At 37.8% G+C, this 23,525-nt stretch overlaps 3 protein-coding genes across 5 annotated transcripts; all 3 read left to right on the top strand.

The window, feature by feature from the left end:
- The first annotated feature begins 1,318 nt into the window (after window positions 1-1,318).
- Window positions 1,319-4,818, top strand: cwc15 (CWC15 spliceosome associated protein homolog). Of its 2 annotated transcripts, none has more exons than XM_004076482.4 (7): window positions 1,319-1,418; window positions 1,778-1,915; window positions 2,719-2,831; window positions 2,940-3,040; window positions 3,902-4,012; window positions 4,213-4,364; window positions 4,464-4,818. In XM_004076482.4, the coding sequence occupies exons 2-7, from the start codon at window positions 1,785-1,787 to the stop codon at window positions 4,591-4,593; spliced, it is 738 nt and encodes a 245-aa protein (XP_004076530.1). In that variant the 5' UTR covers window positions 1,319-1,418; window positions 1,778-1,784; the 3' UTR covers window positions 4,594-4,818. The 2 variants fall into 2 exon arrangements, with proteins under 2 accessions (XP_004076530.1, XP_011481911.1); XM_011483609.3 differs by having other exon boundaries at window positions 1,381-1,418; window positions 1,775-1,915.
- Window positions 4,819-5,610: 792 nt separating this feature from the next.
- mtmr2 (myotubularin related protein 2) lies at window positions 5,611-13,371 on the top strand. Its single transcript, XM_004076481.4, has 16 exons — window positions 5,611-5,843; window positions 8,122-8,215; window positions 8,320-8,343; window positions 8,431-8,497; window positions 8,611-8,705; window positions 8,776-8,871; window positions 9,064-9,165; window positions 9,253-9,336; window positions 9,416-9,565; window positions 9,646-9,834; window positions 10,637-10,822; window positions 10,903-11,109; window positions 11,194-11,286; window positions 11,382-11,495; window positions 11,637-11,813; window positions 11,900-13,371. Exons 1-16 carry the CDS (start codon window positions 5,764-5,766, stop codon window positions 12,062-12,064), a joined length of 1,923 nt encoding a protein of 640 aa, XP_004076529.1. The 5' UTR covers window positions 5,611-5,763; the 3' UTR covers window positions 12,065-13,371.
- Window positions 13,372-16,621: 3,250 nt separating this feature from the next.
- Window positions 16,622-22,003, top strand: fam76b (family with sequence similarity 76 member B). 2 transcript variants are annotated; one of them, XM_004076480.4, is made up of 11 exons: window positions 16,624-16,933; window positions 17,034-17,144; window positions 17,888-17,952; window positions 18,089-18,143; window positions 18,316-18,471; window positions 18,559-18,755; window positions 19,688-19,738; window positions 19,831-19,908; window positions 20,062-20,197; window positions 20,297-20,398; window positions 20,852-22,003. In XM_004076480.4, exons 2-11 carry the CDS (start codon window positions 17,052-17,054, stop codon window positions 20,939-20,941), a joined length of 1,023 nt encoding a protein of 340 aa, XP_004076528.1. In that variant the 5' UTR covers window positions 16,624-16,933; window positions 17,034-17,051; the 3' UTR covers window positions 20,942-22,003. The 2 variants fall into 2 exon arrangements, with proteins under 2 accessions (XP_011481910.1, XP_004076528.1); XM_011483608.3 differs by having other exon boundaries at window positions 16,622-17,144; window positions 20,065-20,197.
- Window positions 22,004-23,525: the final 1,522 nt, after the last annotated feature.

The following is a 23,525-nucleotide window of genomic DNA, read 5'->3' as shown; positions in this document are numbered from 1 at the left end:
TCCAGAAGAGTATTGGGAGAATGTCATTAGATCCAAATGGAACTCTGGTATGAACACCTCTTGCATTTGTTAGAGTAAGCATGCTGAGGTCAGAACATAGCTGGCTCTTCCAGCATAGCAATCATTCCAAACACACTAAAAATGAAGCTTTTTTTTTTTAACAAAAAGTTGGTAAAATGTCTGCAAACAGGTGCAGAATTCTAATTGAAAGGCACAGAAAACAAAATATGAAGTTTAAGTTACCAATACTTTGTCCAGTCATTTCACTAGTTAATTATTGTACAAAAATTCCAGAGTTATGCCTGATTTTCATTAAATTATTTATAAATTGATTAATACTTTTGTCATTTCTCAGACATTTCTTAAAACATTGGAGGGGAGGGACAAGTTTGGTGCAATCCAAATATTGTTCAGTATTAAGGGGAAAAGGGGCAAATCATGTTCTCTCTTCTCCCTTTCATTTAAGAGTGTATTTTTGAGCCTAAGAGGTGTTTTAGATTTGTATTTTCACAATTATGTATTGATATATCTTTGGAAAAGAATAAAATAAACTCATCAAACTTAAACAGCAAACACTGAACAAATATAAACCAGTGTTTCTGTAGTTGAAGTTAAAGCCAAAGGCAGCAAAGAGTCCAACGGCACAAATCCAGAGAAACATCCTTTTAAAGAGGAAGGCATATTATCTGAGAAGAACATCTCAAAACCTAAGGATGAAGACTCATCAGGTCTAAAATGGAAAAAGACAGGAATTTTACATCTGTTACAAGTGTTTCAATTATGTTTAATAGAATCTACGTATCAAGACTGTTAAATAAAGTTAAAAATAATGTGTTCAATTTGGAATAAACTATATTTAAAAATCATGTTGTGATGTTAATGTTCACTTTGAGTGGAGAAATTAAGCTACAGGAAGACACTGAACCTGATGCACATTGCCCCATGGTGGCCACGTAAAATGTTTTGCAAACCCTAATCGCACATTTCTACAGTAATTCTACCGGTTACTTCAAAAGAAGAGACAAGATGACTCCTCGTAAACACTTCCTTGTTTACACCAGTGCTCAAAGGTTTTATATGTTTTTCATTTTAAATGTGAGTGTTGGTTTGCTGAAATCAGTAATAGACATTTTTGGCTGTAATGCTTTAGAATTCAACCATGTACCCTGGAATATCACCACAGCATTTTGAAAAAGAAAGGTGTAACAAAGCATTTTTGTGCTAATTCTTTCTCCTTTGGTACAATATAGTAATTTCTTTACGATAAATATCAGATTACATTTGAAATGAGTAATGCATTTTCCAATTCTTTTTAAACGCACCAACAGAATCGTATTCTTGACGCATGCGCAACAGCAATTTCAATCCGGAAGTGACGTTCTATGGTATCCTCTTTCCGCTAGCCGTGTAGTGGAATCGTGAGTATTTTTTCCAAGTCAAAGACGTTTTTTTACAGATGTTTTTTTGTTAAAACGGTATAAATATGATAAATGTAGCCATACATCTCGTTTGATTAGTGTGCAGTGAATCTTAAAACAAATAAGTTTTCTAAAGAGCCCAAAATGAGTTTTTTGTCTTGTCTGAGTGTTAGCATAATCAAATTTGGTGGCTAGTAATACCCTTTATAAGTATTAAAGTCTGTTTAATCGATAAATGTATGTATATGTTTTGTTATATACAACTGATGTTACCTTGTTTGTTCTGCGTTTAAAGTACAGTAGCTAACTGAAAATAACTGTACTCATGTTTGACAAATACCGTGTTGTTGTTGAAGCAGGTTAGGGATGACTACCGCAGCAAGACCAACGTTTGAGCCGGCGAGAGGAGGGAGAGGAAAAGGAGAAGGCGATCTGAGTGCCTTGTCCAAGCAATATTCCAGCCGAGATCTTCCAGGTCACACCAAGATCAAATACAGGTGGTTTTTAGTTCCTATTAAACTCTGCTGCGACAGCTCAGTTGAAAAAGAAAGCGATTGTTTGAAAGAAACATATTTAATCATGTTAAGATTCTCGAAGATTCAATCTGAATTATTTGGGAAATGGTCAAACCGGATTGATTAAATTAGTCTTTTTGTGCTATAATTATTAAAAAGTGGAACATAAATCTACACTTGATTAAATGTCTACATGTATAATGTGTTGGGTACAATTAAGCTAACCTCACGTTGGAGCATCACATGAATCAGTTTATGACATGGGGGGGGGGGGGGGCATGTGTGCATTTTCTTGTCTATTTAGTGTCTCTCCATGACCCTTAAGAAAATGTTAAATAATTTGCTCACAAATATCTTGCATCTAATAAGTCATTGCTCAGTATTAAAATGGTTATCAACTAAATTGTATAACCATAAAGCTTTTGTACATTTGGAGTACATCATTTAGTATTGATAATTCTTGATGGTTTGTTTGCTGCAGGTTATGTTTAAATTGTAGCTACAGTGTGTAGGAGGGGTGGTTTGCATTTACCAATTGTGCAAGTTCTACAAAAAATATTTTTACAATTTTCGCTATATATTTTTTTTTAATATGCATTCAATCTCTCACAGTTGTAGTGTATATGATGGAATCATAGACCTCTCATCTTTTTAAATTAGACAATTTGCTAAATATGTTACTGAGAAATACTTTTTCCCCCAACTGTACATGTTACTATTTATCTCATGAGTGGTTTTTGGAGTTTGTAGTGGGACTTAGTCTTGAAAATGCTATGATCCCTTAGACAGCCCACTCAGGATGCCCCCGAGGAGGTGCGTGCCCGTGATTTCCGTAGGGAACTGGAGGAGAAGGAGCGTGTAGCAGCACGTGAGAAGACCAGAGAGAGGGGACCAAGAGGTTAGTCTCTATCAAAATTTTAGACTTACTGTTTTTGACACACAAGTATAAACCAAGCAAAGTATGTATTTTTCTGTAAATGCAGTCTTTACATTTTTTTCTCTCCAGAACACACTACATCCTCTTCATCATCTTCATCATCATCAAAGAGGCCCAGGTTGGATCAGATTCCAGCTGCTAACCTTGATGCTGATGACCCTCTCACTGATGTAAGTGTCTGCACTGATATAATAAAGAAAACATTTCATCAGTACACCTACGGCTGGGAGATGAGACCTTTTCTCGCTGTTGCACTTGACATGATCTGAATAGATATTGATATTTTAGTGCTATAAAACTTTCTCTTTAAAGACTGTAAATATTAAAATTAGCAATAAAATGCCTGGATTGACTTAATTGGGGAAAAATCACTGTAAAGTTGACTTTTAACAAACAATTTCTTTTGTACAACTTCTCTGCTTTGGACACATTAAACTTGAAACATCCCAGATGGTTCATTTGTGGTTAATTTTAGCTGATCAGACCACCTAAAAGAACAATTGTGGGTAAACTTAAAACTTAGTTTTTTCATTCAAGAAAAAAAATGTACACAAAATTTAAAAAGTGTGGCAAACAAACTTGATTTAAATATGACCGTTGTTCCTCCTCTGGAAAAATTGAGCAGACTGGGGCTCTCCAAATGCCAGGCTGGTGTATTTAAAGGCTAAACTCCCTGCATTGCCTCTTATGGTCGGTCCCACAGTACAGCTCCTGAAGCTGAACCTCATCCACATCTACAGCTACCAGCAACACATCCAGCACTGGTACCTCCAACAAGGTGGCATTAGTTAAACTGATAACTGTAGCTGACTTAAAAGTGTCCAAGTGTGCACACTACAAATAAAGACTGATGTACTCTCTTGTAAATGTCTTTTATTGAGAATACGTCTGAAAATGTCAACTTATTTAAAAGTCATTAAACAGTGGAAAAGAACGTCAGCAGTGCATGGGGGCTGTCACCATTCTGCCATAGTTGTGCTGCATGAGGCCATTGCAGCCTTAATCCTCTCTAAAATCCTTCCTCTTCACAGGATGACGAGGATGAGAACTCTGATGAAGATAGTGATGATGACGACACTGCAGCTCTGTTGGCTGAGCTTGAGAAGATAAAGAAGGAGCGAGCCGAAGAGCAAGAACGCAAAGTAAAACATTTGATCCATTTTGTTTTGGTACCTCTGTGTTTACAGTCAGCAGCATGACTTTGTTCAAACACAATGTTTTAATAATCAAGGAAAAATATGATTCTTGATGTACAAAGCCTTGAAATAGAATCTGTTTCCATTTTACGTAACTCATATTTTCTTGGTTCTTTCTAATTGTTTTTGTTCTCTTTCCATTAAAGGAACGAGAGCAAAAAGCAGAAGAGGAGAGGATTCGAATGGAAAATATCTTAAGCGGAAATCCACTCATAAACTTGGCTGGACAACAACAACAGCAGCAGCAGCAGCAACAACAGCAGCAGCTGGTCCAGAGTACATTCAGGGTGAAGAGAAGGTATATCACACAAAGACTTCTAACTGTACACCTAAGAGGCGACATAACTGCATGACATGATTGTTGAAATTGTAAAATAAACTGCTGATGTTTTTCCAGGTGGGATGATGATGTTGTGTTCAAGAACTGTGCCAAAGGAGTGGACGAGTCCCGGAAGGAGAAACGCTTCGTTAATGACACGCTGCGCTCCGAGTTCCACAAGAAATTTATGGAAAAATATGTCAAATAAAGTTTGGGTTGTTTGTTGTGTTTAAAACCATTAGCTCCATTAGATCATACATTTTATTCCTTTACATTCAAAGAGAAAGAATTTGTAGTCGATAGTTAAAGCCATGTACATATTTGAATGTGGGGTTTGATCATCTGAACTTTGAAGTTGTTAAACGCAAATTCCAAATGTGACTCAGCTTTCCCTTTTCTGATTTTTTTTTAATAAACATTGGCTTATCACAAAGTCTGTGTGAAGATGTTTTTGAACATTTTTATTTATTTCTGGTCATGAAAATAAGCAACTGAGTCTTAGTTAAGTCTTCATCTTTGTTTTTAGCCAATTGAATGTTTAAAAACATACATTTCTTTATCCAGACATCAAATGAAATGGCCGGTGAGGCGACAGATTCAGATGTTTGGAGCCCCGAGGTACCAGAAGTTACAGACCAGTTCTATTGACACTTTATGTGAAGCCCCAGAAATACTGTTACCCACAGTTAATTGAATGTCAGGATATTCAATTGTTACATGATTTACTTAGAAAAAAAGATAAATACGAACTTTCCTCCCAAATTCAACATTTAAAATCACATGACATTGATCAAAGCCCACTAAGGAAGTTTAATTGAATATATTTTAATAGTAAAAATAAAATAATTCCACTTATTAAGATAAATGTTGGATTATTTGCTAAGTTTTACACTCTAAAAGTCTCAAAGTGGTCAGTTTTTCTATTGGAAATTTTAGAGTCAATTGTTCTTAACCCTTGTGCTATCCTAGGCACTTTAACATTGGGAGTGGGGTCATCTAGACCCACTAGACAGAGCTCTGAACCTTTTTTCTTCAATGATTTGTGATCTTCACTGGTGTCCATGGATTACATGAAATCTTTCCACCTTTATCCACCTTTGTCATGGTAGGGAGAACACCTCAATGGAAGGGGGGGTCATCTAAGATAGCACAAGGGTTAACGCCGCCACCAAGTCTGTGTTTTTGTGGATCCGCCAGGGGGCGCCACCTCCAACAGGCGCATTTGACGTTGATTTAGGAGGATTGGATTGGGAGACTTCTGGGAAAAGATGGCAGATTCTTGTTTGTAGGAATTTGCGAGATTCTGGGTCAAGATTTAAGTGCAGATTTAGTTGAAAGCACCGACCCGAGTCGCTTCCTCTGGGCTCCAAAGGAGAACATGGAGAAGAGCGGCAGCTTCGAGAGTCTGGGCTCGAAGCCGTCCTCCTCCCGACAACCAAGTGTTGATTCATTGTCCAGGTAAGCTAAGCCTCCACTGAGGCGACAGAAGTGATTTTAGACTTGCGTTTAGCAGCCTAAAGTTTCAGACAACACCAACAGGAATTGAGGAACAACCTGGTCTTTTACTTTAGAATAAGTCTTGTAACTTTGAATTAATTATTTTTATACCAACATGAACGTGCGACGTTTCAGCTGTTGACACTAAAGTCTAAGCAGCTCATTAGTTTCCATTATCACCTAGCTAGATAGCAATGCTAATAATATGAATCAGTGCCAATCACCAGCTCTGCTCTATGGGTTAGAGACGGTAGCAGTGAGACAGAGACAAGAAGATGATTTGGAGGTAGCGGAGATGAAGATGTTGAGGTTCTCCTTAGGAGTGACCAGGTTAGACAGGATAAGGAACGAGTACATCAGAGGGACGGCTCATGTTGCCTGTGTTAGCGACAAAGTCAGAGAAGCCAGACTGAGATGGTTTGGACATGTTCAGAGGAGGGATAGTGGATATATTGGTAGAAGGATGTTGGAGATGGAGCTGCCTGGCCGGAGGGCAAGAGGACGGCCAAAGAGAGATACATGGATGTCTTAACAGAGGACATGAAGTTGGCTAATGTTAGGGTAGAAGATGTCCATGATAGAGTGAGGTGGAAAAGGATGATTCGCTGTGGCGACCCCTGATGGGAAAAGCCGAAAGAGAAAGAAGAGTGCCAATCACCTTTAAATAGGCAAAATATTCAAGGAAAAAACTATTTTAATAAACTAAAGATCACAATTATTGTAGTTTAGTCTCTAATCAGATATAGATAGCTGTCAATCTACAGTCTGCTTAGGTATCTAACTTTATGTCAACATTCAAATATAATTAAACCGTTTGGAAAATTAGCCCATTTAAAGGCCAATTTTCTTTCTGTACTGTAGCTTAGTTTCACCACCAGATCTAGACAATATGATCATTACTTGTGCACTAACCAGTTAAACAGAACTATGACTAAACCAAGAACGCTGAACATTTTAGCCAACCTTTCAAAATAAAACTAAAAACATAACATTTTGTCAAAATAAAAGAAACAAGAAAAACCCTGCAACAAAATTTCAGTTTACTAATCAAAAACCATATAAGAAACCAGATGTTTACTTTTAATCAAGCCATAGCTACCATAGCTAGTGACCATAGCTTTATTAAAAACAGCAGATAGTACATGACTGTTTATTCTTAATAAAGCAATAACAGCAATAAATAATGTTAATGCAGCATTTGAGACTAATATCTAGCAGGCAGAAAGATCTGGGAAAGCGCTCCTTCCTGCTGTGAGGTGTTAGTCTCTGACTGAAGGAGCTCCTCATCCACGGTCTCACGCAGCGGATGAGGAGGATTGTCCATGATGGATTCCAGTTTTTGTTGGGTCCTCCTCTCACCCAATACAGTCTCAGAATCTCAGGGACATCCCAGAATGAAGCCGTTTCTCCGCTCTAGTTTGTTGATCCTCTTCCGGTTCCTGTCAACATCCAGCAGCTTACTTCATAGAAGAGAGCAGATGCAACTGCAGCATAATAAAAAAACAAACTCTTTAGCGTCCTGAAAACTCTGAAGAACCTCAGCCACTCCTGCAATCTCCGGTCACTTCTCTAGGTGCATGTATGTTGTAAATGATTCACCACAGACCACTTAAGACCCGGGAATGGTGGGAAAAAGTCCGGAAAGGAGTAGCAGGCATGTCACCAGAGTCATCCAAAAAAAAAAGCTAATTATTTAATTATAAAATGTTAAAGTAAGAACACTCCAAGATAATATCTGAGCAACTAAAGTTTGAATTTCTTTACCCTAAACTGAGGTTCTAACATTAACCTCCCAACGATCAGCTGAAACCCTTTGATGTTAACGAAACCTGTTATTTGTTTATTTATTTATTAGGCAGGTGCAACCAAATTAAAGCAATTTTTTTCAAGTATTTTTTTAACCTGGTCACAGCTTTGCCACTTCTTTTAATTGATATATCGTATCCACATGCCGACATGAATATTTATAGATTTAAGCAAGTGTGTATAAAATGATGAGAGACTGGCCTTTAAGAAATGATTTTTAAAAAGTAATGTGGCTTAAGTTGAACTAAAATGTGACCCTTAAGTTTGTTGATTGAGCAGGTTCCAGTTGGTAAATAGAGTTTCGACTGACGTCACTTTTCCCATTAAACTGCTACAGTTAAATAGTGTTTAATCAAGGATTAGGTATTTTTTAAAAAGTATTGGTTGTTTTGTTTCATTGAATCCATAATTCCAGTGATTCTGTCTTTTCCAGCACTTCCACATCTGACCGGTCTTCCCAGGCCAAACCTCTTGCTTTGTCTTCTGACTCTGTGTCCACCTCCACAGAGTTTTCTCCAGAGCTCAGGGTTAGTAGACTGCACTGCACTACTATTTGCCCTCTAGAATAATAATTTAAAAAAAAAGACCGTAGAACTGAAATATAACTTTCTGCTTTTTTTACATCCTTAAGGTCAGACCTAAATCAACTGCCAAGGTAAGTCCAATTTGAAATTCTACGTACATTTATGATTGAGTTGCTCTTGAGTCTGCGTAAGTGTCAAACTTGTTCCTTTCTTTATAGGCTATTCTTAGAAACCCAGACAAAGAGGAACCACAAGTGCTTCCGAACGAAACTGAGCAAGAAAAAGGTAAGCTTTAATCACTGTTTTAATATGTGGGCTTTTTTTAAACTACTGTAAGAAAATTTGAGTTTATTTGCAAAAATAAAGGATCTATTTCCGATTGATGATCATTTCTACAGCTCAAGATGCGACCTACCTCTGCCCTTTCGCTGGTCCACTGCGGGGAACAGTGATGCTCACCAACTACAGACTCTTCTTCAAATCCACAGAGAGAGTATGTGCTGTAAAACTGAGAGAAAATGCTTCCAGTTTTGTGGTCTTACCTTTGTCACGCTCCTTCCCAGGAGCCAACCTTTATGTTGGATATGCCCCTCGGAGTGGTGAGGCGTGTGGAAATTTATCGAACTCACCGTGATGTGTCCTATGACATCATCTGCAAGGTTAGTGAACTGTAGAAATGAGCTGCAGGAACTGTATATGTTTTTTATTCAATATTAGTTGGGAAAAGATCACTTTCAGTAGTAAATTTGCTTATTAACTTTTTTTTTTACTGTGTTTTCAACTTGCCTGAGATTTCAGAAAAATATTTTAACCCAAATTTGTCCATGAACCTGGGCACTATTTTTCTGCAGGATACGCGTAATCTCCGATTTTTACAAAAATACCCAGAGGAAACCAAGAAGTCCATTTTTGAAGTGATGACAAAATTTGCTTTTCCTGTTTCCAACGGCCTGGTGAGAGCTCTTTGTTACTACGCTGCATGCTTCATGAGGCACTGAGATCTGCCTTTAACTAATTCAGCTTCCTTCCACTGTCGACAGCAACTCTTTGCTTTTCACTACCAACAAGTGTTTCCGGAAAACGGATGGAAAGTGTATGACGCCCTCGCAGAGTACAAAAGACAGGTAATTCCTGGTGACCAGATCATTTGATAAAGGTTTAGTGAGATGTGTGTCATCACATTCTGGTCTTTGCTGCATCAAGGGCATACCAAACGAAAGCTGGAGGATAACAAAAATCAACGACCACTACGAGCTCTGTGATACCTACCCTGCATCTCTGGTGGTGCCAGTCAACATACCTGATGATGAGCTGAAGAAAGTGGCTGCCTTCAGAGGAAAAGGGAGAATACCTGTGAGGAAGTGCTTCACACCCTCAGCTCTTCTGGATTGTTTTGCTCGTTTTAGTGTGAAGCTGTCTTTCACTGTGTGCAGGTGTTGTCGTGGATTCATCCTGAGAGTCAAGCTACGGTGACCCGCTGCAGTCAGCCAATGGCCGGGGTGAATGGGAAACGCTGCAAAGAAGATGAGAAGTACCTCCAGGCCATCATGGATGCCAATGCTCAGTCCCATAAACTCTTCATTTTTGATGCTCGGCCAAACGTCAGCGCATTGGCCAACAAGGTTAGTTTGTTAATTTATTAGGTTTTTATAAATGACCGATGTCTAAGCAGACATAACTAAGGGAGCAATGGAAACATACCATGTACCTAACAAGTCCTGTTTTTTGTTATCAAGATTAACTGTAAAAAAAAAAAGTCAAAACATTTTGGTGACAAATTCCATAAATGTTCTAAAATTCCTAACCATGTTCATTGTGCTCTTATTAATTATAATTTGTTGAGGGTTTAATTATAATTTGTTGAGGGTTGTCCTCTTCCTTCGCGCATAAGTGGCCAATTTAGGCTCCAGCAGCCCCGTGACCCCATAAGGGACAAAACGGTAGAAGATGAATGAAAAAAAAATATGAATGTCAAAATTTCCACAGATTTCATTCAGGTAGCTTAGCTAGAAACCACAGTTTTTAGTGCAAATACACATTTTTATTTGTCATTGTGACAAAACGTTCAGTCCTATGTCTCCTAATTCAATGTATTTTTGTCCCAATACTAAATAAACAGCATTATTGATTGGCTTGTATAAACTCTAAAAACGTTATTAAGAATATCAGTTCAGTTTTGTTTAAATACATGAACTAGTTGGTTATTAATATTTTCAAAAACCTCCATGTGGTCAGTGCAGCAGCAACTACAGAAGCAGATTAACTCTTTTGGGAAACTAGACGAGAGAAAGAAAATTCTTCTTCCGTTGATGGTGATAATGGGAAGTGCACAACAGAGAGGATGCATGGTTTCATGGTTCAAACCCTGTTATATCAGGAAATGTTCACAGCTGTGCTCAACTGTCCTCCTCTCGTTTGTTGCAGATGAAAGGGGGTGGAGTTGAAAGTGAGGATGCGTATCAGAATGCTGAGCTGGTGTTCTTGGACATTCATAACATCCATGTGATGAGGGAGTCTCTCCGGAAGGTGAAGGAAGCGATCTACCCCAACATCGATGACGCCCATTGGCTTTCAAATTTGGAGTCCACTCACTGGCTGGAGCACATCAAGGTGAGAATGAGGTCAAAGTAGTGATGAGTCAGTTCCCACTCCCAGCTGTGTGATCTGCATCCATTGCTGTGTGTCCATAGTTGATCCTGGCGGGAGCTTTGAGGATCGCAGACAAGGTGGAGTCTGGGAAAACGTCCGTAGTGGTGCACTGTAGCGACGGCTGGGACCGCACGACTCAGCTCACCTCTTTAGCCATGCTCATGCTAGATGGGTACTACCGCACCATTCGGGGCTTTGAAATTCTGATTGAGAAAGAGTGGCTGAGTTTCGGTCATCGCTTCCAGCAAGTAAATGGTCTTTTTGTTTTGTGAAGGCCTGTCTAGCATGAAGTGAACATTTAGATGTACTGATTGTCCTCCTGACTCCTCCAGCGTATCGGTCATGGAGATAAAAACTACACAGATGCAGAACGGTCTCCTGTTTTTGTTCAGTTCGTTGACTGTGTCTGGCAATTGACTCGCCAGGTAAGTCACAATTAGTTCATATTTAGAACAAGAAAAAGACTAATATTGTATAGTCATTTAACAGTTTGTTTGTTTTTTGGTTTGTTTTGTTGAAGTTTCCTTCAGCTTTTGAGTTTAACGAATACTTCCTGATAACCATCCTGGAACACTTGTTCTCCTGCCTTTTTGGGACATTCCTGTGCAACTGTGAGCAGCAAAGGTTGAAGGAAGTAAGGCTTTTTTGCATCTTTCAGCTTTTTATGGTTTTTAGAATTAGTATTCTGAGATTTTGGTTGGTCAGGTCTTAAAAGAATTAACCATAAATGTTGCATAAAATTGTTTAAAAACACATCTTCCCCTCTACTCTGCAGGAAGTTCCCAAAAAAACAGTCTCACTGTGGTCCTACATCAACAGCCAACTGGAGGAATTTACCAATCCTTTTTATGTGAACTACTCCAACCATGTACTGTTTCCTGTTGTCAGCTTACACCATCTGGAGCTTTGGGTCAGTTATTACATCCGCTGGAACCCCCGCATGAGACCCCAGGTATGTAGTCAAATTTAACCTGACTTTTTATTTATTAAGAATCCATCTGTGGCGCAGAGCACTTCCATGTTTCCCTTCTCTTTAAGGAACCGCTTCACCAGCGTTACAAGGAGCTGCTGGCGAAGCGTGCCGAACTCCAGAAAAGAGTCGACGAGTTGAAACGCGAGGCAGCAAACCGCTCCGCTTCTTCCTCCTCCGAGCGCCCGAGCTCTCCAACACGCTCTGTCACTCCAGTGCAAACCTTTGTTTGATGCACCTTGATCACGTGATCGTCACAGAGTCTGAGTTTACTCCGTGTTGGAAGGGCCAAACAAGAGTAATCATCAAGGCTACACTGGGAGCCATTAAAGGCCTGTGAGCCAAACTGCCTCTTTAAGTGACAACCAGAACTGAAACATGACACAAAAAGTCCAAATGAGCAGAGATTTATGTTGGCATTTCCAATGTGTGTCAGAGCACACTGGACAAAGGCCACACTACACTACATCCAAAGCAAAAGGATATTTAACCAGAATATATAAGGGCTGTGTAGCATAAAAGAGCTAATTCACTATCAGTGGTTTTTAAATATATATAATCCAGATTTAATGCGACATAGAATCACTCATTCCACTCTCTTATTTGTCTGAAAAACATCAGCTAAAATACTACTAGTAAACATAATTATGCAAATCTGAGAAACACTTGTGCTTTTTCCAAGCAAATTATTCTTTTTGTCATATATTAATGTTTACCATAAATGTCTCTGTCTTTTTTCCTCTATTAAAAATAGCAATAGATGAGGCCATGTCTTCACAACTTTATCCTATATTGTGACCTGCCTCTACATAATGGGTTCTGTGTGACATTCCTTTCATTTTAAATGATTTCCCTTTTCTAACTTTTTTTTTTTAAATAGCTAACCTTATTTATTACTGTTTTCTGTGTTTCTATCTCTAAACCATTCTGATTTTCATCTCATCAGAATTGTAGAAGTCTTCATGCAAGCCTAAAAAGCTATTAGGAATATGCAATGTGCGCCAAGTTATTCACTTGACATGTTTATATGCAGAACAGCTACTATTGCAATGTTTATCAATTCCAATAATTGTGTGCCTTTGCTGAATGACTGGAGGCAACAGAAACGTCAAGTTTGGTTGACTCTTAAATAAGAGCACTGTTAGCCTTTAGCTTCTCCACTTTATTAAAATGTTGTTTAATATTTAAGCCAATAGAAGTGATTGTTTGGTTTGTTTATGATTGAACACTATTCCTTCCTTCTGGGATTGAACTGTTACTGTTTTTATGTTGTTGTTTTTTGTTGTTTTGTTTTTTTTCAAACCAACCCAGATCACTGATTGTCTAAGTATGTTAATAATTTTGCTGTAATAGAGTGCCTTTTCGGAAAAACAATAACAAAGATGAAGTTTAAAATATGCTGTTTGTAGCACTGCCTCAATACACTACTAATTTTCTCAATAAAGCTGGTCATATTTATACACTTTGACTTTTAATTGGTATGTGGCCAGTAATGGTCTGTTTCTTCCTCTGCTTTTGTAATAAATGTATACTTTGCAAATGGGTGTCATTGAATCTCCCTTTAAGCTGTTTGGTATTGTAATCACCAATTGCCACATCTGGGGGGTATTCCAGGAAGCACGATTAAACTACCCTGACTTTAACCCTGAACTCTTGCTAATATCCGCCTGAACTTGCTTACTCTGGGTATGTCGTTTCCAAAAGACCGGATATGAGTTGGCGTAATTACGCTCGACTTGGTAACCCTGGGTTAATGCACGTGCACGGCAAGCACATAAAGGCATTATCAATGGATCACCGACATGTCGAGTCACCATGGAAACGCGTGAAGAAAAAAAATAGAGCGCTATACTTCAGTGAGACGGAGTCTGAGATTTTAATGATGGCGTATGAAGATTATACGCCCATCAAAAAGTAACACTGCTGCATCAGCAAAGGAAAGAGTTTCTGCTTGGAGAAAAATAACGAACAGAGTAAACGCACAAGTTTCTGATCTTATTTCCAATTACATTGTGATGTATTTACAACTTATAAAACTTAAATGAATTGATTCAGTTGGTAACAAGTAATTGAGTTAAATTTATTCAACCTAATTTCTTATGTCTATCCAACTCGATAATTGTTTATACAACTCAAATTTACATATTTAACTAAATGTCATATTAGTCCAATTAAATTAAATGTGTTGCCATCTTAATTAATTGTACTTCTTGAAATCTCGTATGTCTAAGTTAGAGGCTGCAGAGTTCCTCATTTTTGTAAAGTTAAAATAAATGATGCTGTACAGATTTGTAACATATACCATTCACTTAATTGTCATGATTCTTTCTGTAACTTCAGTTCTTATTCCATGTAACTGTACCATGAGTGGTATATAAACTCATTATCCTCTCCCTCCCCATCACTCATGGTGCAGAAAGAATTAAACATAAGACAAAATAACTCGGTACAACTAAACTTATTTAGACAAAAACCTACACTTGTACCAAAATCCGTCCAGACAGGCAAATGGAATGGTATCCCACAATTCCTTGCGCTGCCGATCTAACAGCAGCACCAAAGTTAGACCCGATTGGTTACACCTACTTAATTGAATTAATTTGAATGAAAGTAAAATAATGTCTGAAAACTATGTGTTATTTTTAAGTTGACTGAACTCCAAAAAAATGACCATATCAACTGAAGCAAAAAATTAAGTTAAAGCAATGTAAAAGTTTTTTTTTCCAACATCCTTATGTGGTCTTATCTCTCACGGTGGAAAAAGTATTATCTGAGCTTCTTCATCCACTAAATTATCTTCAAATGGACACGTCCTGCTCCTTCCCCTCTGAAAACAGACTAACCTTCAACTAAACCTGCTCCAGACCAGGTTATGTTCAGTGCATGAGTTGCAATGGGAACTAGGCATACCCTGAAACATACCTCTGTTTTTGGAACCGAAAGCTGAGGTTATCCGCTTCCTTAGCCTCAAACTAACCGTGATAACTAACTAAACCTGCTTTCTGGAATACCCCCCAGGGATATGAGGCAGTTCTCCCTATAGGGTACATCTAATGTGAATTTGGAAATTAAATTACAGGCAAGAAAAGCTCAATTTAAATTTCACACATTATTGCATTCAAGTATTTAATAAAACCAACACTACCACGTATATCTTTTGATGTTTAGAATGTTGTTAGAAAAAGTTGCTTGCCTAAAAGTATACGGTACTTCTTGTTGTCACAAGGCACAACTCAAAAAATTAGACATTAACACTTACAATGCAAGATTTCTTTTGTCAAGTTGTTTAAAAATGTAATTAAATTTAACAATGAGGTTCAGCTTTAATTGATGCGTTGATAAGTTATTTATACATTGATTCAAATAATTCTTCATGTTTTTTGTTTATCCATCCATGGATGGATGGATGGATGGATGGATGGATGGATGGATGGATGGATGGATGGATGGATGGATGGATGGATGGATGGATGGATGGATGGATGGATGGATGGATGGATGGATGGATGGATCACACAAACTAATACTAGACATGGGCTATAAATGTCGCATTACTCATCAAGTCACACCAAAGCAAGAAAATCTTTTCTGGATTATGTAGAAAAAGAGGACTGTTCTTTGATGATCAAAAGTCCATTTAGATTAAACTAAATTTAGACATTTTGGTTGGGAAATTCAGTGCCAGAGTCTGGAAAGAGAGAGAAGAGGCACAGAATCAATGTTCCTTGACCATTGTGCCACCGTGATTGCCCATACGACTCACATGACTAGAACCTGATCAAAAATCCATAGGCTGTTGTCAAGTGGAAGAGGAGAAACACCAGATGCAACAATGTTGTAGATGACTAAAAGACAACCATCGAGGAAACCAGCTTTCATTACACCTGCATAGTGTCACAGGTTAATCACCTTCGTGTCATGACACATAATTGCAGTAATTCTTACAAAAGGAGGCCCAACCAACTGTTGAGTGCAAAAAGTTTAACATATTTCAGAATTGACATATGTGCTGAAAAACATCCTGTTTTGGTTGGTCTGATGTGTCATGAATGTGTAATAATTCTATATCTACACATTTCACGTTTTGAGCTGAGTAACTGAAAAAATGTGATTTTTCAAGTGCACTATCTTTTTAGATTGTCATGTACTTTTTTATTATTTTATGGTGTCAACATTTGGACCTCAAGTCTTTAACAAAATGTAGCAATCATCATCTTCATCCATCCATCCACCTCCTGAACCCCCTTAACCCCTGGATCAGGGCTGCTGAAAACAAACACACATTGACATGCACACCCAGGGCCAATTCACAGATAGCAATTAACCTATGAAGCATTATTTTAGACTCTAGGAGAAAGCCAGAGCACCCAAGGAAAACCCGAGCATGTACAGGGAGAACATGTTGAGTGTTACGTTCATTTTTAAGATTACTCTAAACACAATTAAATGCAAAGTTGGATTGTCTCAAAACTTTTATTTATTAAACTTATTATAGTTTTTATGTTATTTCAGACTGGTTGTGGGTGTTTCTTTGCTTAACAGGTTCCAACAGTTTTGTCCATGTCTGTTTGGCTGTCATTAGTAATGACATATTAAAAACTTACTAACTCATAACAACAGAAATATATTCTGTACATAATGACATTCTGTACTTTTTTTAGATAACGCGTTAAAGATGTTTAAAAATAGTAAAACAGATTTCTTGTAGGCACGTGATTGGCCCAGATAATTTCAAAATGCGAATTCAGCGGACGGAAGTTGCGTCATGACAGGTTTCCATTCTTCTTCGGGAGCTGGCGGCCACTTCCGGTTACATGACGACTGCGCCGTTGATACAAAAAGAGAGAAGGAAAACACAAGGAAAATCTCTTTCTTAGCGAAACAACAGAGATCGCACTGAAAAGGACAGTTTGACCGTGTTGTCTTTGGGACAATATTACTAACATCCCATCTGATACCATTGCTAGGGAAAAACCTTTAGAAGATTACCAATATTTTGGAGTTTATTGTTTTTCGCCTGTTCCGTCCTGCTAAGCTATTTCTCTGTTGCATCGCATACCCAAGCTAGCCACGGCTGGCTAACGCTTACTGCCAGTTTCTCTGTACGTCCTCAGCTCTTAGTTTTAAAAGGATTTTTGGACGAAAACAGAAAGCTGCTGTTGATCCGCTGACTTGCTGCTGGACTTTGCTTATCTTCTTTAGTTCAGTAGCCTCGGTTGGATGAGAATGGCAACGTCGGCTTTGTACGCCTGTACGAAGTGTAACCAGCGGTACCCTTTCGAGGAGCTGTCGCAGGGCCAGCAGCTGTGCAAGGTTAGGACTTATGTATTATTAAGGATAACTATTATTACCAATCATAACGAATAAACGATTAAAGGCTGTATTGCATGAGTATCTGTAGGAGTTTATCACTGTGGCCTTGGAGATGTGGACAATCTGAGGCTTATATTATGTAACAAGTTGGAAAACTGCCCTAATACCGTAAACACCGTAACCATGTTTACGTTGTTTGCCACGACTTTGCTTTTATTTTTAGATGTAAAATGTAATTACTTTGATCTGATCTTTATTTGCTGTTTACTTATTTACATTAGCGTAATTATTGTGTTAGAAACTAACACGGTGGATATTGACATATTTTGCATTATTCAGTTGATGATTGGATCTGTTGGTTTGTCAGACAGAAAATCTTAAAAGTTACGTTGTTTTATATAGTTGAATTTTAAACCGCTTATGAGCAAATACTTTATACCCTATGTAATTCATGGACATACCATGTATAACCTAGAAGGTAAAATACTTCGATTGTCCCAATTATTGGAATAAAAAGTTTACAGAGCATAATGCTCCTTTGTCATAATGTGCAGGATTGTTGAAGGAAAGAGATTAAACTTGTTTGTTCATGCATTGCTTAAGTTAATATATTTCTACAGGTGTGGCCAAATCTGCTTTAATGCATTTGTGCAATCCTATCATATTTGCATTTTAGTTGTAATTTTGACAGTTGACACAGAGAAACTTGAATGCATTGAAATTTCTTTGTTTTGGTCCCACAGGAGTGTCGCATCGCACACCCAATAGTTAAGTGTACATACTGCAGATCCGAGTTTCAGCAAGAGAGGTAAAACTTTTTTCTTTTTGACTATTTTCTTCCTCTCTTTTTCAATTTATTCACAGACCTGTATAATACAATGTTTGTTATTATTGTTATCTGTAATGAATTGTTAGATTTGACTTTGCCTTTTCTTCTGTTACAGTAAAACAAATACAATCTGCAAGAAATGTGCCCAGAACGTCAAACAATTCGGAACGGTAAGTTGGTGATTATATTTGGGTGCTCCTTTTTACTCCAGCTACATCCACTGACTCTGACCTCTTATTCATGAAATTTGTAAAAGCAGTAAACTGGCTCCTATCCATAGTTATAGTGGCATATATTTAGTTTGAACTACCTGACATGTATATTTTTGTTTTGTTTTTTCAGCCAAAACCTTGTCAGTACTGTAACATCATTGCAGCTTTCATTGGAACCAAGTGCCAGCGTTGTACAAACTCAGAAAAGAAGTATGGACCTCCACAGACCTGTGAGCAGTGCAAACAGCAGTGTGCTTTTGACCGTAAAGAGGAAGGCAGGAGAAAGGTACGAGTATTGTGGAGTAACACGCTGGATGGGGGCAGCACGGTTTCCACAGGTGTTTTACTCCACAACTTCCTGTGTGTCTTCCAGGTTGATGGGAAACTGCTTTGTTGGCTCTGCACGCTGTCATACCGCCGTGTCCTGCAGAAAACCAAGGAGCAGAGGAAGGGCTTCGTTTCATCCAACTCCTCGTCCCTGAACGAGAAAGATCATCACTCCAGAACACATCACCACCACCACCACCACCAACCTCATCACCACCACAGACACAGCAGTTCTCACCACAAGTATGTCCTCTTCTCCCTTTTGGAAGTAACGTCATGCTTTTGAGACAGATTTTTGTTTTAATCACTGCAGAAAGAAAACACGTGTACATCAGATCTACATCTGTTTAAGTGTAGTTGTCCAGTTAAAATATATGTGGTTTGTTCTTACTTAAGCACTAAGGAGAGTCTTACAAATGTAACAGTTTAATGTAAAGTCACTGTCTATAGTTCAATACTTTTGCTTAAACAACCTAAACAGATGAAAGAGGCTTTTATGGTCTGCTATTTCAAAGGAAACAGTGTATTAGAGATTAAATCCTGATAATTGAGGTTGGTAAATGTCTAATATTTAAAATCTGATTAAAGAGTTCCCCTCATAGGAGTGACAGTAGGGTTTAATGATAAAGTTAAAATTTATAGAACAGATCGTGTTCAAACTGACTGGACTATCATTGCCTGATACTAGCACATGTACTCACCGCAGGAAGAGGCTCGGTTTAAAATGTAGAAGAGGTGCAAATCTCATGAATCTGGCCCCAGCCTTTTTTTTTCCCCACAGCTCTATTCTGACAAATGAAAGACTTGGTGACATAGAATTCTTGCTGGGCATAAACTGCAATTATTATTTTCAAAGGAGTCTCCTTTGAAGAGCACACTACCCATACTTCTCTACCAAATTTGAGTACTTGATTGGTCAAAGTTCAACTGGTTTAACTTTAACATGCGTTCAATGGCTGCAGGTTTTGTTTCTAGACCCCAAGATCTTGCGTAGTAATGCGTGAACACGAGAGTTTTGAACGCAAGAACCTGAAACATACATATACTTAAGTTTACATAGACTTTTCATTGTATTCAGTCACTTGAACACATGTTTTCGAGCCCGGTTTGAATGTAGCATAATAAGTGTGTCGCCTCAAGCATCACATTCATTTCCCTTTTTCTTCCCTCCACAGGTTAAGTGGGAGCTTGAGTCCTGAGCAGGAGCCGGGACTGTGGAAGCAAAGGTAGCATCTGAATTGCACACAGGAACTGACAGGTTTTGTGTTAACTTTTCAGTGTCGTAACTGTTCACTTCCCATCTTTATTTGCTTGGCAGCCATAAATCGTCTTCAATCCAGAAGGAGACTCCAAAGAAGAAACCAAAATTGGAGATGAAGCCATCTAATGGGGACAGGTACAGCATGAGCTGAATTTGTTGAGTATATTAAGTTTAGCTTTGTTTACATTTGTGGTTAAAAATGACAAATTTTTTCAAAAAACCTACATAAAAAAATGAAAATAAACAATTTAACTCCACGCTTTGTTGTTTTTTTTTTCTCCTCATCAGTAGTTCCATTACCCAGTCAATGGATTCTGGAGGAACAGACAACTTTATTCTCATCAGCCAGCTGAAAGAGGAAGTGATGTCTCTGAAGAGGCTTCTGCAGCAAAGGGATCAAACTATTCTGGAGAAAGACAGAAAGGTGGATTCTCCGTCTCTTCCTGGGCCAAAGCTGTTACACCACAAATTCATTTAAGGTTATGGTCTGACATGTTGACTAAACGATCAAACTCTCCTCCAGCTCACAGAGCTAAAAGCAGACTTTCAATATCAAGAGTCAAACATGAGAGTCAAGATGAACCAAATGGAGAAGGCACACAAAGAGGCCATGGAGCAACAACAGGTAAATGTGTTTGTCACAAAAGAGGGGCTCAATATCACCTACTTCTACTGACTCCGTTCAAATTTGACACACAAGTGCAATACAATTTGATTAAACATTCATTTATGATGTAAGACAAAGAATACATGTATTTTAGTTGGATTGTAGTTAAGAATTTAGTCCAATAATCATTCATCATTAAGTTTTTCCAGTGTAGATGTGTTTCCGGTCTTTTACAGGAAATAAAAACCCTGTAATGTCAGATAAAGACCATTGTGAGAAACTTTCTTTACGATAAACATTTCCATGTCTCCATCTAGACTGTTCAGGTTTTGCCTTTTATGATGCGCTTATAATGGGCACCTAAGAAAGCGGTAAAAGTTGAGCTTTTGCCAAGATTTGGAATGTTCCACTGTCATGAAAGGAGGGTGAGAAGGATTCTTCGAACTTCATTGTTTGTCTTTGCTTCAACAGGGCAAGAACAGGGAGCTGATGAAACAAGTGGCCGCCCTTTCAAAGGGCAAAAAGTTTGACCGGGCAGGAAGTTCGCTGCTGGTGCCCTAACAATAGGCTGGCCAGAGAGCAACAAGGCAGAGCGGCTTCATTTTTGTGACACTGTGAAAGTCTCCCTCCTGTGTTTCCTCATTTCCATTACTATTGGTTACTTACTGATTGGTCAAACCAAAAGTACCAGGTTTTAACATGACCAGAGGTCTGTTTTTAAATTGAACAAACCCTTTTTTGTTCTTTTAAATGTTGAAATATTTTAGATATATTTTTTTGGACGACTTTCCCTCAGGAAAAAAACGATGGGACTTTGATATCATGGATTATGGACACGTCATTTCTAACACTGCCAGGCCATAAACGGAAAAAGCATGGGTTGCTTGTGTGGATGGCATTCCGGTTTCACAATGTATCCACTTAATTTTTTATCGATATCACATTTATTTATTCAGCTGCATTTCTTAGCTTTTTTTCCCCCCTTCACAAAATACAGAGAATATCTCATATTTTTGGGTTTTCTTCAATATCAAGTTCTATTTTTCTAAGGTAATGCAGAACTCAAGGTCTCTTGATTAGAGACAATGTGCAACTTTACAATGTATGCAAATGCAGGACGGGTTACCACTGAGCTGATTTGTGGACAACTCAGTGTCTTTCAGAAAACAACCAATAAGCACTCCGAACAGCTGTTTGTATGGATGCCTCTTGGCTGCTGTCTCTCTCTCTCTGTGAGACAGCTGTTGTGCTTTTCCGTTTCTCTTCAGTGGAACGATTGTAACTGCATGATTTTACTGCCAGATAAAGATGGCGTTGTGGCCAGACTTCTGCTTTCCTCCCCGTTATAAATTGTTTTATTTTCTTTGTTTTTTAAGAATCACTTGTAAATGTACTGCAGGGGTCAGCCATTGTATTTAAACTATTGCTTGTATCCATTTTTAGTGAGTACAGTATGTGTATGGTGAGGCCAGTTGAAATAAACATGTCTGTAGAAGATGCTTTTTAAAGGAATACACCTCTCACCCTACATTACTGAGCTGGTTTCATACTGTTGTCAGAATCACTTTTGTACTTTTTTCCAATTTCAAGTGTTTAAAACCTTATTAAATTGAACTGGCTGAACGTCTCAGTGTTGCTTCTTTTATTTATTTCAAACATAACTGTTTCTAGGGGTGGCTAGTAACAAATGACATTTACTCAGTTAACATATACTTTTTGAGTAGAAATTGTTGACTACTTCTCAGAGTAGCTTTTCTGCTCTATAGTTATTTTGCTCAAGTAGATTTAAAGTGATAATTCAGCAATTTTGCAAAGTTATATCGGATTTTAGCTGTAAATAAAGTCATTGTGACTGGTATTGGTAGACAATAACATTAAAAAGTAAACATTGCTATGGATCGGTGTAAAATACTTCAACTTTGACTGTAAACTTGTTGAAGTCATTGATACACCTGCAACAAACCTTTAACATTGCAGGGATGTAGAGGTGTGCTAAAATCTCAGAAAGATGACATTTTTGTCATGTTAGTTAAGAAAAGGGTTATATGTGGTCATGAGGTTTTCCACCAATAAAGAAAAAAAACTGTATTGTTGCATTTTAAACAAGAGGAAGTGTTTAGTTTAAAAAAATCTGAAAGTAGACAATCTATGAATCCTGTAAAGTTATAATTAACTCATAACTTGAGTTATTTTTTCTCCATTTTTTTGTATGTAGGTGCAATTCTGAAAGACAGCATTATCCAACTAAATTAAAGATTAGAATCATTTAAAACAGGATGAAATTTCATTTTACTATTGAACCGAGTTGGCCAATAAAAGGTACTAAACAGCAAAATTTTTAATTTTTTTCAATTTTTTTGCACCTTGTTAAAGTTTGAGTCAATGAGTTATTTCGCTAAAGGAGACACGCCTGCTTGGGAAGCCTGGCCTCCTGTGGCGACGCCATCTTGGTGAGGTTGTCAGCGCCCACAATGCTTTCCATAGCCTTTGGTGGCATCCAAGTATATAGATATATCATTTGTTGTTGTTAAATAAGAGAAACAGTCAGCCTTTAACGCTCAAACCGAATTGAAAAATACATAGTTGCAGAACTTCTTACAAATATAAAAATTATTACAATTTTTAAAAAATAATTTCTAACCGTTTAGAAGTTTTAGACCTCTTTGAGATGTAATTTCAATTATTTAGAAAAGCCCAACAATAAGTCAATAATAAGTCAATAATAATAATAAATCAATAGTACGTCAATAATAATATTAAATAATAAGAAAAACATAAGCCAATAATAACATTTAATAATAACAATTAATACATAATAAGCAAATAATAATAATAAATAACAATAAATCAACAAAAAGTCCAAAAGTTAACAATAGATTTACCCTAAAAACAAAACAAAAAAACAAAGAAAAACAATAGATTTACCCCACAGATTGATGTGAGTGATCAATTTGGTGTAACTCAGATGGTATGGTGCCGGGTTTCAAGCGAACAGTCTGGCCCGACTTGTCAAAATCTGTTTCCACAAAATGTTTTGAACAAAGCCCGACTGTATTGCTAATTGGTATAGTTGGTAACCACAGTGATCCATCTGGGTTAGCTCCTGTGACAGCTAAGGCCCACTTTTCCCTTAAGTCTGAATCCA

Source organism: Oryzias latipes, chromosome 14 (assembly GCF_002234675.1).
Source record: "Oryzias latipes chromosome 14, ASM223467v1".
Taxonomy (NCBI): domain Eukaryota; kingdom Metazoa; phylum Chordata; class Actinopteri; order Beloniformes; family Adrianichthyidae; genus Oryzias; species Oryzias latipes.
This window is presented reverse-complemented; position numbering and strand designations above follow the sequence as displayed.